Source organism: Lissotriton helveticus, chromosome 9 (genome assembly GCF_964261635.1).
Source record: "Lissotriton helveticus chromosome 9, aLisHel1.1, whole genome shotgun sequence".
Classification (NCBI taxonomy): Eukaryota; Metazoa; Chordata; class Amphibia; order Caudata; family Salamandridae; genus Lissotriton; species Lissotriton helveticus.
The window spans coordinates 614,338,770-614,356,950 of NC_136070.1; the positions used below are offsets into that span (position 1 = coordinate 614,338,770).

At 42.6% G+C, this 18,181-nt stretch overlaps 1 protein-coding gene across 2 annotated transcripts in view; it reads left to right on the forward strand.

Annotated features, from left to right (window-relative positions):
- PLD3 (phospholipase D family member 3) overlaps nucleotides 1-18,181 on the forward strand; it is a 231,615-nt gene that overhangs the window by 66,459 nt on the left and 146,975 nt on the right. For both annotated transcript variants that reach the window (XM_078660655.1, XM_078660656.1), the window contains exon 2: nucleotides 15,745-15,822. In XM_078660655.1, the coding sequence (XP_078516781.1) occupies nucleotides 15,796-15,822 (27 nt within the window). In that variant the 5' untranslated portion in view covers nucleotides 15,745-15,795. The remainder of the gene's footprint in view (nucleotides 1-15,744; nucleotides 15,823-18,181) is intronic.

Consider the following 18,181-nt stretch of genomic DNA (forward strand, 5'->3'; position numbering starts at 1 on the left):
GAAACGCTAAACACTTGATATTTAAACAAGGCGTGTCGACCTGTTTGGTGAACGCCACGAAACCAGAGAAGCAGGCAGTCCTTTGCGGGTTTAAAGGTAAGCAGATAGGGAAGCATGTTTGATGTAGATAGCAAATTCTAAACCAAATAGTTCTACTCCTAATGGCCCCGCTTGCATGTATGTTTTATTTCTAGTGAAACCTTCGCTCACACCGCGAGGACATGACGTAAGCGCCCCTGGTTCCCTTTTAAATGGAAAGAAAACCGTTACATGAGGCTTAAACTATTGGATACGATTACTGCGTATGTTTAGTGCTCGTTAAAACAGGTATGCCAGTCTCCTTATTAAGTTAGATGAGGTATTAGGAAAAGTTGAAATTGCAACCACAACTAGTGCCTTTTCCTATTATGACTTGTCTGCCCCTAACGGTCCATTAATGTTTTTAACCCATAGGACCTGTAAACTTGATAAAGCTGCACTATCCTAAAACGGACATATGGAGCAAACACTCCGTGGGTCACATCATATTTTAAAATAATGGAAACTTGACAACATCCAAAAGTGGATTCAAAGGTAATTATGTAACCATTATGTAACCACTAAGAAAAACGACCTCTAGAGAAAATGCCAGATGAGTTACATTAGTCAGTAGGCAGTAAAAGGCAGAATCAAGAGGAGGTAACTGTAAAAGTCCCCGTGTTTCCAGAGGTCTACAAATATAACAGAAAACCCACACATCTCCTTAGTAGTCAAATTAGGCCCACAAAAATGATAAGTAAAAGGTAATCAGTGAATCTGTTAACCCGCAGATACACAGAAGTGCATACATCCAAACTGAGAGTTGTAGCATGTTAGAAAATGATTGAATTGTGATTATCTGTAAAGGTGTTTTGTACAGAGGCCACAAGAGACTGTTTTTAGATTACATAAAGTAACTGTAAACATAAGTACACTATAAGTTGTTATGTATTAGGAAGGCTTTTAATTATGTAATTATTTCTGTAACCATTTTTGGCACTGCTACCCTCCTAAGTGGAAAGAGAATTTTTTTTTCCTTTCTCCTCTCTCTTTTTTCTGTATAAACTGCAATTACTTTATAAATTATGGTGTATCCACTCTAATTCATTGTGTATCCATCCTCCAGGGAGACTTTATTGGCCCTTGAATTACGACAGACAATAATTATAGTCTTGACAAAGGTGGATAGAATTGTGAGAAACCACCGAAACGCGTCGACGCACTCTCCAGTATAATTCTTGTCTCGGATACCCCTGTGGATACACTGTATTGCTGTGTACATAACATTGGTGTCAGAAATAGAGCCTGGAAATGCGCTTAGTATTGTACAAGTTTTTGTCTTACTGTTTTTCTGTCTTCATGTATCAATCTTGCTGGTCAACTTTGAATGTCAGTCGTTTTATGGTTTTTATGGTTTAAATTGTAATTGTGTCAAGTGGTACTCTGTCCACTTTTTTAATCACTGTATGTTTAATAAATTGTGGTCATTATTTCATATGTGAATTGTGTAATTGTTTTTGCCCAAAACAACTTGTTTTCACTATAAATTGTATTTTTGCTCAAGGGAATTTCTCCTTTTTATTGCAGTGTGTACTGAGCCATGTGGTATGATGTGATGTGATATATTTTCTGCCAATGTGCAGTGTAAAGTCCAGTAGCCTTGCTAATACATGTTTATGTGATCGAATCTGGAGTGATAGGGTATGCTGGGTTGTTTTTGGGGTTGACGAGTGAGAGGAAAGTGTGAAGAAACCTGGCGGGAGGATCCTATTTGAAATGCTAACTTTGTTCAGCTGTGCATGGATGTGTTTCGAGGTCGTAGATGGTTGGTGTGAGTCAGTGGCAGAGACAGTAAGGTATCATGCAGATGAGGCGAATGATAACTGAAAGGGAACAGGAAAATGAAAGAAGCGGAAGGAAAAAGACAGGAGGAAGGAAAAGGTGTAGAGAAAGGAAGGTGAAGGAGGATGACAGTCGGAAACGAGGACGGAGAAGGGGAAGGGGTGAGTAGACTTTAAAGGAGCAGCAGGAGGATGAGAAGGAGTAGAGAAGGGTGGGAGGGAATTAAAGTGGGAACAGCTAAAGGAACAAGGTTTGGAGATGGTGGGCAGAGAAAACTGCAGGACGAGCACTGGGGGAGGGCTATTAAATGAAGTGGGCGGAGAGGAGCCGAAGCAAAACAATCGGCCGGGGGACGGGGAGCGGATCACCGTGAAAAAAGTGTAAATAGGGGGAGGAGAAGTGAGGCCGGGTGTGCTGGGGGGAGTAGAGGTGCGAGTCACGGCCTGCGGCCGTGAAAAGTGAAGTGAATAATTAGGGGAGGATAACTGGCAGAGGCCGGCCGGCCGAGCGCACGCTGGGGAAGCCTGTGGGAGGGAGGCTGATGCCTTTCATGTGGGGAAATGCGCGTGCTTGTGGTGACGTGATTCTCGTGAACTGTTGGAAATCCGCTTTTTGAGAGCCTTTTGAGAGCCTTGGGTTTAAATCTTGGTTTAGCGGTGGTTTAGCGGCATTAGACCCGCATATTCATTCCTGCGGAATGGAATAGGCGAGACCTAAAAAAGAGTAAGGCCATGCGTAACTGGTAGATGGTTGGGTAGGTCTGATACACCAAAAAGCGTGACAAATTAAGCATATAAACCAAACAAAAGCTGGCATTTCGAAAGGGCACTAACAGGAGTCAATAGAGAAGATGGGATGTGCTTTAAGCATATATTTTGGATACAGCATGCCTCGCAGAGCAACGCATTATCTGCCCAGGCTGGACGTAAATCTGCTGTAGGTGAAAGAGACGAGTAATATCAATGCCCAGATTCGGCTAAAGGTCTGACTCTGCCTTAGTTTTGTTCCCTGGGACAGTTTAGCAATCTAAGAGCTGAACCCAGCGTTCCTGGATATTGCCCACTCCACTGTGTAATGTTTTGTTATTTAAAAAAGACAATATCCTACTTTATGACGGTCCGCTGGCAACTAGATCATATTGGGCATAAATTAGTATGTAATTCATTGGTCCTGGAGTGTGTTACCCAGAGGGTATTTTTTAAATTCAGAACGAGCACTTAAAGGTATATACACAGAGCAGTGCTGTAGTTCCAAGACCTATGTCATTGAAATCTTGTAAAGTAAGCTTTATGACACCACATTGTTTTGCTAACTGATGTAATTGACTCTATTAAGGTGCTGGGAATCTCCTGCAACTGTTTGTTAATTAAGTTGAAAGGCAAGAGGCCATTGACATTAACATCTTAACACAACCTGTTGCTATATAGGTAACTTTGTATTACAGAAAACTACACGTGTATTTATAGTTATGCAGTTGGCTCCGTTGCTTTGTATGTGACAATAATTCTTTTATATGTGCTCCTGACAATCTTAGAGACTGCCTTGTAGTAGCTTTGCCTAACATTTATCAAGATAGATTTTTACATGACGTCAGATTGATTTAGCGTTGGATACGTCATTTTCAGGTTGACTTTCTTTAGCTTATTTAGCTCTTGAAAAACCACTAACCACAAATGGTTGTCATTTTGTGCATGAGATGGTGTCCTCTCGTTGAATTGCAGTACCTTTGACTGAGAAAATTGGGGTTAAATCCTGGTGTCACCACTTGGCCAAATCGTATGATCTTAGACACATTGCTGTCTGTCCTTCACTGACTGTGTGTGCCTCGGCTTCTATGACTGTCAAATTTAGAAACTGACAGAAATAATTAAGTTGATTGTGTGAGCTACAAAAACACAATACTCGGTAGCATACGGTTGAGAAGACGATGAAGGTACCTCATGTGACCATTTATATAGGGTGCATCGTACACAAACTTTCTCCTGGCTCACTCAGGCAGTGTTGTCAAGTCATTCTTGAAGGGGGTATTCTTATTAGAAAGTGTAGGAAAGTTTATGATCAGAAGCTGTTCACTTCAATAAAAGTCACTCAAAGCAGTGATGCAATCAAATATAGTAAATTAAAAGACGAATGTTAAGGAAAAAGTTTGGTTTAAAAAAAATATATATGTTGGCCTTTGCTCTCATTTCTGTTCTCATAGCTAAGCCATACCTCTTGGCTGAGTTGTCATGAGTGTGTTGTATTTTTCAGTTCTTCTCTGCTTTTTTACGCTGTGTGCACTGGGGAAAATGGAGGTAAAACGGAAGGTTGGGGCAGAGTTGCTGCCCTGTTCCTTGTCAGGACACCATGCTTCCATCCCTGTGTTTTCCTTTGCAAATCTTTGTCTTTAGGGCAAATCATTCAATGGAATCACTCGAAGACTACAACTACCATCATGCAATTAGTCGAATAAAACCTGAGACTGGAAACGTGATATCCGACGTTATGGTGTGAGGTGGCCACACTAGGTAGGAGAATGCAAAACATCACGAGGGAGTTTGTAACGCTTGGGCGGGCCTGCCCAAACGTTTTCACAAGGTCTGTCTTCTCTGTGTGATGGTGCTGTGTTGCAATAGCTCTTCCCTTTATTGTGCGTCATTTAGCGTGACCAGACTGGCAGAGGCACGAGACCAAGCTAAATGGTGCCAATGTGCTGAGCAAAGCTAGAAGGAGCCGCGTGCAGCAAAGGTGAATCACTAAAACGTGAGTTCGGTGCACGTGGCATGTGGGAAGATTTTTTTTTTTTTTTTTTAAGGAAAGCAGCAGTTTTTAAATATTTCTTTATCACGCGATTCCTGTATTCCGTTCACTGCCTGTTTTAAGTTCTTCAAGACCAGAAGTGCAGAAGCGTCACATGGTAAGGAGAGAAGCCACTTGTACTGTCAAAAGAGCACATACTGCAAGAATTTGCGTATTCCTTGCGCATTCATTTTTGACTGTGTGACAAGAGGCAGAAAAATCAACCTTTATTTTATAAATCAAACGATGAGCGTACGTTTTTCCCCCTTTTTCCATTCCACAATTCAACTCATTGCTTTTTTTCACAATGAACTGCTGCAGACATACATGGCTAAAAAGAAGTTTTGGAGATATTATGACCACTAAAAAAAGCGTACAAACTTACTGCAGTTCAAAAATCCAGTGCGCTTTCACAGTTCTGCTTTCTGCTTTACAATGATGCATGTGTTGAGCAGTTCCAAACTAGAAAGGAAGTTTGCGGAAAAATTAGATTTTGTATTTAACTGCGTTTCCGTTTCCTTGCCTGCCTCAAAGTGTTGAGCGCCAAGAAATAATTCCGTTTGAAGTGTATACAATGCAAGATAAATTATTCATTCTATTCACGCAATGTAACACTTTCCGAGGGATCTCCAGTTGTCATATTCCTGGAGCCGGAAGTTCATAAAGTCCTGTTTTTACAACTTTGCATTCTGATAATTGTAGTTTTGTTTTTCCTAATTCGAAAGGCAAAAAACTGCAGGCAGCAGAATGCATAGATAAGACCAAGTGTTGGTTCAACTAAAAACACAGCCTAGTACTACGTCAGCTCTGTGCATGCGGTCCCCATGATGATTTGATCATATTGGTCTACCCTCTGTTGCCCCCAGATTGTAATATCTGTGATCAGGGTCTTCCAATATAAAATAAACATTGGTAACTGCAATAGGTTTCGCCTATGTGATTAGCATTAATTTTGTTGTTGTTTTAAGTTGTAGCTTGGGGAGCAGCAGTGTAATATAAGTTGCTGAAACTCCATAAAAGTGGTATAACTTGTTTATTGAGAAAGCCAATATATTGTGCAGTAACTGTTGGTAATATAATGCGGGGAGATTAGGGTGGAGGACAAAGAGAGAAAAAAAACCATGAAGTGGCCAAACACGTTTGAAATGCGTGGAGCCACGGGGAGAACAGGTAAAGAGTGGAGGACAAACCAAACAAGCACAGTGTAACTGCACTCTCCGTCAAACCGCAGTTCAAAGCTCTGCTACCAAGAAACATGAAGACCGGTTGGTTGGTACAACCAAGTCGGCTCTGCGGAGCTCTCCACTGAAAACTGGGTGATCTCGAACCTCAAGTGCTTGCCGCGCTGCACAAATAAAGGTGTTTTTCACATTCATTTTTACCAAATTCGGCAAAAGAGAAATGAGCAAAGTTCTGGTACTCTATGCATCGGGAACGCTTATCCAACTAAACAAAAGCAAGTTCTCACGAACAAGGAGTAAGGAAGGGAACAGTGTCAGGCTCTACTTTTATTACTAGAGGGGAGAGCTATGGTTATAGTTGTGTGACTTCTGTTTTAAATCTCATTCATTCTTCTCGTGCAGACCTGAAATAGTCACTAGTGAGGTCCCACAAGCTTATAGCCACTAAGCTAGGCATTGTTAAAAGATGCAACTGGTTATTTTACATTGGTGAACAGAAGGAAGGTAACTGTGTTCAGATGCCACGAGTGGATCATGACACTTTCGATATAGTACAACTTTAGAAAAAAGCAAACATGATGGAGGCGATAAGGCATGTGAAATAAAAGGAGGCCCTAAGACCGCTCTCTTCAGGGTCCTGTCCCTTCACTCCATTTCCCATCTCTGCATAGATGGGGTGATTGAAGGTTTGGACAAAACAACGCACCGGCTGAGGACAATTTAAGACCTGACCATGATCCAGGGTAGTCCGCTGCATGTGCCGAAGGGGCACAGTTTAGGGTCTGACTTTAGCAAATTTATATTTGGTATTTCATGGATGGATTGATGAGTGGCAAACAGTGATTTCTGTTTTATGCCCTACTGCATAACAAACCTGCTTGAAATTCGGTCAATGTGATATCTCTATAAATCAGTATGGCATGAGTACCGGAAATAAAAGCGAAGGGGCAGGCCGAAGGATGTGGCGTAATGGCTAGAACTTCTGACCCAGGAGCTGGGGTTCGATTTTGGCGAAGGCTCAACGTATTTTGCAAGCACGCTAAAATACATGCAGATGACGAGCACGCTTCAAGTGCGTGTAGGTTTGCAATACAAAATGGTATTGTCTATGGTGTGTAGGTGTGTATGTGACGGCGTGCGCACATCAACCACCTGCTTGACGAGTAGCTGATTGCTTTGGATCCTTAGCACTATTGCACTATTTAATTTACTTCCTCTGGTGGTCCTGCACTTGATTCTGCAGTAACTGAAAATGCATTTTAAAAAATGCATTACTAAGAATCCTGTTTAAAACTCACGATAGGCGGAAGATAGGGTGTGATGAACAATCTGCTGTGACATGCTTGTACTTTTCTGGTTCGAAAAAGCAAATAAAAATATTTAAAAATAAATAAATATATATATTTTTTAAAAACACGAAAGGCGCTACGGGGGAGGGGGCAGATTACACACAGAGGGAAGTGCCTGCTTGAAACTAAACCATGCACTGCTTGGGTGTGGGAATTCTAAGAATACGCGTGACACAGCACCTGGGAAGAGAGCAGGAGGGGGAAGTGAAAGGATCGATTACGGTTACAGTTTATTCGATATACCTCAAATGATCACAGCTAATGACCTCAGGCCTTCTCAACTAACGGGAAGGTTTTGCCTTGGTCCTCTAGAATTGGTTACCCCTGTTATAGTTATTCTGAATAGTTGAACTACACAAAACACGCAAGTGCCAGTTAGCTTAAAGCAAAGAAAGGCAACGTGATTGAACTGACATATAAACATACCAAGTAAGTAGCCCAAGTGGTGCAAGGGTGAATTTCCGCCTCTGGGCCCAACCGATTTACAAAGCATGGTCCAACATTTTAACACTCCCCATGATTCTACTCTTGCCCATGGAAATGTCTCTGCAAGTCAAATGTCATACATGCGCAGTTTACCCATTCCTCTTTTGTGTATTCTGGTACTGTAAGACACCTTCCCATTGCATCAAGAAGGTAGCGAAACATAAACGCCTCAGATGTTAATGTGTGAAGACATTTTTTTTGAATTCTTATTAATTGAGAGCTAGCTAGCCAGTAGTTCACAATATAATTTGGGATACTTTTACTTAATGCCGATTTTGAGTTTATAATTCAACGCGTAGAAATCCTTGCAACTGAACGCTATTAACACCTTTTATTTAATTTCTCAAGGTGATAGAAATGATAATTGATATTTCCGGATATACTTTGTAGGTGGTACAGGACCTGAGGTTTCTCCAAGATGGTTTCCCTATTCACCGGCATGTTAGCTCCCCCAGTAGAATTGCATAATTTAATTGTTAAATAATTTTAGTAATGAACTATTCAATTTAAAACGTGTTTGGGCATACAAATAGCGTTTTTTGTCGAAATCTCGTATATTGATTACACTTCTATGATTAACTTTGTGAGCGGCTTCGCACGGATACAGCACTTGTGTGAAGTGCTCTTAACGAAATAAACAAGCAACGATGAGGGAGGGGACAGGGCACGGAACAAGCGCCCTCTGAAAACCGCGTCTCATATGTTCTCGGTCTTTGAATGCTCTGAAAATGTTACGAGATAAGATTAAGATTTACAGCCTATTTACAAAAGAGCTTGGAGCGAGAATGCTTTGCTAATGAAAAGGGAAGCTTCACTAAACACGAGCAGGAAACTAAGAAAAAAATAGTGGCACAAAATAAAACATATAAACGCCAAAGTGAAAAGATACCTATAGTTAGGTGCTGCTCCGTGGGAGAAAACAAATGACAACAAGGAGGGGCGAAGAGGAGAGATTAACCATTAGCAAGCATGCCTTTTTTAAGGACAACCAAAGTAACAAATAAAAAGGCAAAAGGAAGGCTGTGGGCCCACAAAACGCATACAACCAGTCTCGAAAAGACAGCGCCAGCGCTGTCTAGGCTCGACCTAAAAAACAAGCAGTAAGCAAGACAGAACAATAAAGCAAGAATATTTAAATTTCTGTTAGTCCTTCTGAAGAAGGAAAGAGGCCAGATTTCAAGTGTGTCTGGCGAGTACTTCCTGCTGTTGAGTTTCAAGCCTACAACTCGAAACAGGGGAATTTGGGAACAAATTGCCTTCAAATGCATAGAGCCACTTCGAACTGTGTTGTACCAGTAGCGAATTGTCAGGTGGTTGACTTTCCTTAGAACAGTCAAACAAGCAAGACTTTGCGACTCGTCTCTTCTAGCCGCTTTGCTGCGGCGGACATTCCGCCGCGGTACGGGAAAAAATGGCGCATGTGCAGTTTGGACAGCCGCTGGCCGTCTTAGCACACGCCGACCGTGACGTCGGCCGGCCGGCTGTCCGACGCATGGAAAAGCATATGGTGCTCAGTGAGAGTAGCTGGGCTTTACAAAGCACAGAGGCCAGACCTGTAACTGGTTTAAGTGGGCAGTGGGATTTGTGTAAATCTTAAAGGCCAGGCTCTTGTGGGTCCAAGGCAGCAGTATCCAGCAAAAAGACCCAGCTCCGCGGTTGGTGCAAGGGAGCAGGTGGCAGTACAGAGCTCCGGCTCTGTAATTGGCACAAGGGGCAGTAACAACCGTAGAGGACCATCTCTTTAGTCTGTTTAAGGCAGCTGTATGAAGCTTAGAGGCCCAGCTCTGTGGCCAGAGTAAGGGGCAGTGGTCAGCACAGAGGCCAGACTTTGTAGTCGGTGTGGGCTGTCGGAAGCATAGAGGCCAGGACGTGTAGTTGGTGTAAGGGGGCAGTAGGAAGCACAGAGGTCCAGCTCTGTAGTCCATGGTACGGGGCAGTTGGAAGCACAGAAGCCAAGGTCTGTAATCTGTGAACGGGGCAGGAACACCTTGAGGCCAGGCCCTGTAGTCACTGTAAGGGTGAGTGTAAGGTTAGACTGTGTAATTGGTGTACGGGAACAATGGTCAGCACAGAGGCAAGGCTCTGTAGTCTGTGTAATGGGGCACTTAGAAGCTTAGAGGTTATGCTCTGCAATGGTTGTAAATGTGGAGAAAAAATACGATTTAGTGCCACATTCAGTCCAGATGTGAGAAAGAGGACTAGAGGCCAGCATTGTCACAATTGTGACGGCCCAGAACAATAAAGAGATCAGACTTTGTAGTCCTACTTTCCTTCCTACACGGGTAGATAAACATGCTGTTGTTGGAACATGTCTGGACATTGTAACTGTGGAGCAAGATGCATTGCATCCCTCTTGCTTTCTTCCTGGTGCCCAACTGTATAAAACCATCTACCATTTAGTATAGCACCTCAGCTCTTTCTTCATCTGAGTGCACTTTTCATACAGTTTTGAGATTTTCATGGACTGGGTGAATAAGGTCAATTGGTTATCAGAGAATTGAGAAGATTTGAAGGCAATCAACTCGATAATGGCTTGTGTTGATCTAAATGTAAAATGAGTTGACTGATCCTGCTAAAGACCTTTGTAGTGTGTCATGTGCATGGCTAGGTATGGCAAAGGACTTTGTTGTTTTCTAGGTGTTCTGAGTGGTCATTACCTTAGTTCATCCTATGCAGATTGTCCAGGATTGGTGCACTGCGGCCTGACGTATCCATTTGCGCTGCTCCACTGAAGGCCCTTGGGGAAAAGTGTGAGAATGTAAGATGGATCCATGAGCTGTGATTGAGAAGAATGGTTGAGAGCCATTTACGTTCGCCAGGATTAAATAAAAAATAGCTTTGATGTTAACATTTTCGGCTACAAGATTGGGACTTGTCTTGCCCTTTTGAAAAGGATGATAGTCTATCCTGCCCTCCTACATAATTCCTGTTCGTTTCCTCACCCCTTTCTGATTGCTTCCGGTGTACTCCAGGGACAGTTCCGCTACTCACTGTCACCTAGGTCCTCTTTCTTATATACATTGTGAATGGAGAGTAGCTGTGAATCACAGTTATGAGTGGATTGATGGAGCTGGGGGTGATGCCTGGGAACTCCTCATTTCTCTATTGACAAGTGGTTCTTGAACTGCAGGAGTTTGATATACTGGTCCCAGCTGACCTGCAGCTTGCTTGAGAAGCCAGAGCCAGCCAGACCGCATTTTCTGGCCATTATGAGCCTTGAGTGGGTGTTGGGTCCAGGTGGGCACGCTAGGTTCTGTGGCCATCAGAACTTCTGGTTATAAAGGCGTTTGTTGGGCATCAATCACAATTTCTGGTTCTTTTGTCACAAAACACAAAATCGGTGTCCCTTGGCCCACTAACAGTTGGCAGCAGTAACTTGGGAGTTCAGGGTGGCTGAAGATGGGCATATATGGCTTCCGAATGGATGTTGGAAAGTATCAACTTCCCCCATATGTACATGCACGCACGCTGCACCCAGACACCACGCACATTCTCTCTCACGCTGTCACTCATTTGTGCTCTCTCACAGTCAGAATCTATAAACGTATTCAGCATACTACACAACTACATTCGCTGTAGGTGCTGAACTGCCACTACTGCCCTCACTGCCTCCTTGCCGGCCTTAAAGTTAAATTAAAGGTCTTCAGTTTAATTTAAAATATCTTGATGATAGCATAGTCCCTTTCCTCCTTTGTCGATTTGCTATATGAAAAGGATCCCAGTGAACCCAGGTAACTGCAGTCCATGGATAGAAACTTAATATAGTGACAGGCAAGAGATCTTTGTGGAATAGAAGAAACCACCTTCTCATTCAAGTACTTTTGAGCCAGGCCATGTGCCTACCTGCCTCTAAGACATGATCCGACTTCTGCAGTTCAATATATAATACATGTCCGCATTGAGCACTCACTGGAACAGCTGGTTTACTTCTTTCAAATCCCCCAAAAGTGTTTTTTATGTAATCCAGGGCAAGTTTTTATTGTCCTTACTATCTGGGAGACATAGGTTTTTGGGTAAATCAGATGGATGTTTTTTCTTAGAATGGATAAACAGTACATTACTCAGTTTTAGTACTGGATTGCCTGTTGTGCCAGAGACCATGATATTTTTAAAATGTCCCTATAGGTTTTTTAAATTTTGGATTAGGATTTAGAACGTGTTTGAAGACACTCGTTGCGTGGTCATCCTTTCTTTATCTCAGTACCATCAATTCAGCTATGGTTCCTACTTATACTATGTCAGTTTCTTTCCCACTGTGCTCGAGCCAGTTCCTGTTCACCCTGCTCTCCACATCTTTATGCAAGTTCATAAAGCCTCTTGATGCAAAAGTCCCTATTCCTATGCTTAACTTGTTATTGTCAGAGTAGTAAAAGGGAGGGTGACTTTTCTGAATGATGCTTATCAGTGATCCACTATAAATGGTAAATAGTCTTGGAGAAGGTGGTGACACCATTCACTGGTGCCATGTGATGTGGCTCAAACAAAGATTCTCAGTTTAACGCATTGTCTTCTATTTCCCATCAAGGATGTAAGTTAGTTAGTCAGTCAGTCAATTTACTTTATTTGATGCTTACATAGTAAGATCATAAAAGTACAGTAAAAAACATCTATACATGATACACATATGCATACAAATATAAAATAGCTAAAAACATCATAACAAACACCATTAGGGAACAGTTGGTAAAAGCCAGCTGATGAGAACAGTTTAGAATTCATTCTCGGGTTAATGCAATTTCCTAATTCTTCGTGATTGGATTAATAAGGATGCCACAGAAAAACAGACCATAGGATTAGGCAAATATTGTAGAAAATACATTTCGACACGACATTGTTTAAAATCATATTTACGCATCAGGGGCAAAATAAATCTTTTACTTGGTTCTGCATAAAATTTGCAAAAAAAGACCTGTAGATTTGATTGTGAAGAAACACCATTGCAAGGACAGAATGGCAATTCATTAATGGGGTAAATTCCGGCTGGTTTGGCCAACATACTTGGAATAAAATTAAAACGAAATCCAATTAGAAAAAAATCTGTGACGTGAATTTGTCACATTAAAAATATAAGATGTTGTCCCTTCCTGTACCATTAGGCTTTCTAAATATGCCTTGACCAATACTTTTGTACAGTTTGCTTTCAATCTTGCTTCAGCCCTTAATTTGAGGAAACAGGATTTTCTCTCTCTTTTTGGAAAATTCACAGTCGCTAGGGATAGAGAATCGCTAGGGATAGAGAATAGACGTTCAAATCCTAAAGATGAAAAAGTAGATCCAATATAGGAAATCCACAGGATCTTGTGGCCATTTTCCAGGGATAGGCAGTCTTCAATTAACTTTTGTGTGATATGGATAGATTCCCTTCTCCATATGGAATACCACAACATTATCAGAGCCAAAGCAATTGTGTCAGTCACATAAGGGACATCCAATTGTGCATGAACAATGAGACTGGAGCAGCTTACGGGGAGGCCCACTAGTTTTTGCCAAAATGTGTCCTCTATAATTTGTAGGGCGGAGGTGTTAATGTAGCCCCAAACGCCTGCCCCGTAGGTTGCTACCGAGACTGATTTTGCTGCGTAAACTTTTTTTTGTCGTGTCAATGGGATTTGCTCCCAATTTTTTAATAAATGAGTGTAGGGCAATAATCCTTCTCTCAAGTGCTAAGCCTCTAGTAGCAAGCATATTTGACCATGATAATTGCCCATCAAACGTTACACCAAGGTAGGAAAAACTATCAGTATGGGCTATTTTCTGTCCTGATATACAGAAGTTTGGGACCTTCCTATTTTTACGGCCAGTAATTAATATAAAGGACTTGGCCTCATTGGTTTTTAGCCCCAGTTTTGAAATATAGGTTAGTCAAGGAAGCTTCCATGAGTCCTCTCTACCTTTAAAATACGTTTTATCAGTAGTTCATGATACACAGTATCCAAGATGGCTGAGCGGTCTAGCAGAATCTGCATGCCTGCCCCTCCCACCTTCATTGGAGGATATGAAGGAGCTCATCCCAAGTAAGGTTGTTAAGGTTTCATGACCTGATCTGAAACATTTTGCCTGTATTATACTTCTTCAGGTGTTTGTCACACTCTGAAGCTGCTAATCTTTCGATGATCTTAATTTTGGACCTTTAATTGGACTATTAACCAGGATCTCCTGTCTCGAAGTTGCATTTTTCTTTCTGGTGCATTAATGACAATGTTTCAGTGGCTGTGGTTATATTATCTGCAAATAATTAACAGTTTACAAGTGTGGTGTCGAGATAATTAATGAAAAAAGAGCAAAATTATGTAAATCTTAACCACAACCACTCTCTCTTACCCCCACACTGTCCTTCATGTCCTACCTCCTGTTCTGACATTCAGCAGATCAAGATTGGAGTAATAACCATAGTCTCGGAGTGATGAGGAGGGATTGTTTCTTTTGAATAAACAAAATGGGCAGCCTGATGGATAGCCAGACCGGGTGTAAAGAGAGGTTCCAAAATACAACTCAAAAGTCTGAATGCTGAAGGAAGGTGTGAGGTTTAGAAGTGGAGGACAATAAGTGCACTCCTGAGGTGGGCAATTGTAGGCATGAAAGTGCTTTGTTCTAAAGTGCAGCGCTACATAGCGAAGAAACAGCGGGGCTCCGCAAGTATCCCATAGCACTAGACTGGGATAACACCTTGACGACCTTCCATCAAGTGTGCCTGCAAAGTGGTATTGTTTAGGCGCTGCTACCTCCCCTTGCGTAACTCCGATTGGGATTTTCTCCCCCCCCCCCCCCTTCCCTGTTCCCCCCCCCCTGCTGTGCACTTGACAGATCTTATATTCAGATTCTCACTGCTGCTATTACAGGGTACATGCCTGTCTGCGCCCGCCTGGCCCGTGAGCATCACGCAAACACACCCATTCGCTGTTAAACACCGCCCAGTCTCTAGTTTCCACACCTTCCAGATTGTTCTTTATAATTGTTTGTTTAGTAATAAAGCTTTGAATGTATATTGTTTGTTGATGTGCCCATCCTATTTTGGACTACTGTCAAGGCATAACCTATGCTCCGAACTGAACAAATATCTGGGGTGATGCTGGGAAGTGACACTTGCTTTACCACCACCCATGTAGATCACTATCTTCTATTAGTATGCCAGTTACTAATGATGTTGACACGCTACTTCAACTCAATTGCTTTTATATTGGTCCTTATGATCATACTACTTAATGTATATGAATGTCTGAAGTAGCTACTTACCTGTCTTTTGTCCTATGGCATCATTAATCATTTTTTATTCATTTATGTACCACTGTGATATGATGAAAATACAATAAACATATTCAAACAAAAAAAATGAAAGTGCTTTGTTCTGTCTATTGAGTCTTGTAGATGGGGGGGGGTGAAGTGGCTTTTGTTTAATTTTATGAGTAGTGGCAGCTTTTGTTTTATTACCAGCTACTTAAGGATTATTTGAGGGTGCCTCGGAGTCTGTTGACCACTCTGTCATGGCCTCAGGGTAATTTCACAGCCTGTTGTGGGAGTTATTCATTTGGGATGTTAGATGACACCAGCAGGGTGTCAGACTATTTATGGATCTTGTGGAGCTGAAAATACTTCTCTCACCACTTCAAGCCACTTCAAAGCACTACAGGTGAACAAACAGGGAAAGGAGGGCATCGGAGTGATTGAGGACAGAGGAACACCCAACATTTTATAAATAAAGCCTCGTTGTTTGGATGGCCTTAAGAATTTGACTATTTCTTCTGTGAAAGGGAAAGGACTACCGTACATATTTTCATTCAACTGTAATTGGAAAGTTTAGGTTACGTTATGTAATTGAGATTACCTTGTCTTTGTATCTTTCTGTATTTTTTACCAAGCATGGGTATATACATAAAGTTGAAACAGTAAAGACAATCTCTCTATCGTTAAATTAGAAAATTGAAGAAGTGGAGAACACTTAATGTACCTCATATATTATAGTTGTTACTACATGTTATGTTAAATCAAACATCTTATTTTATGTATTATACATTTGAATAGAAGAGATGAACATTTGTGCAAATGAGTGAAGTTGACTTTTCTAACCCTTAAATACCTATGTTTTCTCTTAGGCTCTTTGATTGGTCGTGTCCCTCAACAACTGGTTAAAGGCAACCGCCACCATGAAACCCACCATCACTTACAAACAGGTAACAGCCCGTCAAAGGAAGAAGAGTGGATGTGTTTGATTAGAAGCAGAAACCATTTTCTTTCATGAGCAGTGGGAAATAAAGCCCACAGGAGGGAAATGTTGAGAATTTGTTACTTTACACCTGCAACTATAAAGCCAACACTGCCATGAGGCCTTCCTAACCCCCCTCCAGCCCATTTGTCTGTGAAGGATGCACAAACTTGACATTATTTTTTAGAGGTAAATGGGAGTTTTACAGGACACTCCCATTCCCCCCCTTTCCCTTCTCCCTTATCCCAAAGGTTGTGCTGTTCGTTCGAGCTCATATAATTTGGGAGACTGTGTTGATTAAGAAACAGAGCATTACATAGGTGAGTTTTCTCACCATACTCAAACTTGAGCATACACCCAAACCCCTCGGGCAACACTAGACGATGCCCCCATTGTCCACAGCCTTTGGCTGTACGCAGCGGGGAGTTAGCCACATGGCCTGGCTTCTGGCCAATCTCTGCATGCAACACCCCCAGCAAGCCAACCCCTACTATGCACGGCCTTCACCAGTGTGCAGCATGGGCTTGGCCGTCTGGCTTTGTAAAGAGGTAGTTTTACCAAGGACCTCGTCTCACATTAATTATTGGTTGATTGATTTTTATATTTTTTTTGTAGCGTATTTTAATATTTTTTTTCCTTTTGGATTTTTATTAAAATAATGTGCAACTGTTTTTTTCTTTTTCAATTGTAACCTTTTTCTAACATTTTTATATTTGTGTATTAAAATTTTTTTTATTCGTTTTTTATACATATTTTTGTGGGGGGTCATTCAAGTACGTGTCCAACGCTTACGCGAAAACTCTACTGTTGGTCTCAGTTGAAGAGAACACCAGGGGGTCGATTCCGATCCGGTAAAATAATCCGGCGTACGAATCGTATCCGGAGCCGTTTCCGTACGACTCGTACAGACGCCGTACGACCGGACGATTCCGATCCCGATCGGCCGACCCGTACGCGATTCGTACGGTACACGTCGATTCGTACGGAAAATCGCACGCTCACCTACACACCGTACGGCGCGTACCCCCCATGATCGCAGGGGTATGCGGCGTACCCCTGTGGTCATGCGGGGTACGTGCCGTACACCCAGCGTACATGGGGTACGTGCCGTACACCCACTGTACATGGGGTACGGTGCGTACCCCATGTACGCTGGGTGTACGGCGCGTACCCCGCATGACCACAGGGGTACGCCGCGTACCCCTGCGATCATGGGGGGTACGTGCCGTACCCGGGGGGGGCCTTCCGTACCTGTTTCGGCGCGAACTCTGCGTTTACGACTGTTTTCGGCTCCCGTAGGAAAAGGGTCGTACGGCGCGTACCCGACACGGATCGTACTTGCTGGGTCGTAAAAACGGGCCGCGATGTCGCGTACTGCGGGTTCCGAGTGAGATTCGTACGGAGATTTGAGTCGTACGGAGTCCTGTACGACTCGTACGGAGTTCGGCACCTAGTACGGATCGTACTTCATCGTACGTACGGGACGTCTACGGATACGATTCGTACGGGGAAAAAACTCTCCGTACGACCATTCGGAGCGCATTTTACCGGATCGGAATCGACACCCAGGTGTCAGTTATTGGAGTATATGGTGAAATACTGCATATTACCTACTTCTTTCTCCTATTGGCATTTGCGTACATTAGCAGGTACTCCTTTTACTTCTTCGCCTTCTGGATGTGCACTCTTGTACTCTGCCCAGGCAATGTCGTTGGAGTTCATCAATCTTAGGTACTTCTACATTCCAGAAATACCCATAGACGAGTGTCCAAGGTTGCTGTGGTGAAGATCGCGATAGCACAATGTGCATTTAACATTTCTTTAATTGATTTTCTTTTTGCCCTGGTCTAAGGGTAAAAAACGTCTACAGAACTGACTCCTTGTCGGGCTTCATGGATGGTGGTGCTGTGATGTTGTAGGCACCACAATTACATCATCATTCTGGGATGGTGTTTTAATTTAGGCTCAGTGCTGCTCCCCATTTTTGATAGTTGCCATGATGGACCTGGATTACATTTATTTGACAGCTGCAGATGTGAAATGACAATGGCAATTGGTATTCGTAACATTTCTTCCAGTTTTTTAGGTCGAGCCTATCCCATTCCGCAGGAATGGATAGGGGAGAATTTTAGTGGCTAAAATAGGTTCTCAAACCAAGGCCTGGATTTTCAACAGTTCACGTGAAGACAAGCACGCGCATTTCCCCACATCAAAGCAATCAGCCTCCCTCCCACAGGCTTCCCCAGCATGCGCAGTGCGCGCTGGCCTCAATTCTCCTCCCCCTAATTGCTTTTTTTCACGGCAGCGAGGCCATGAGCTACATCAAA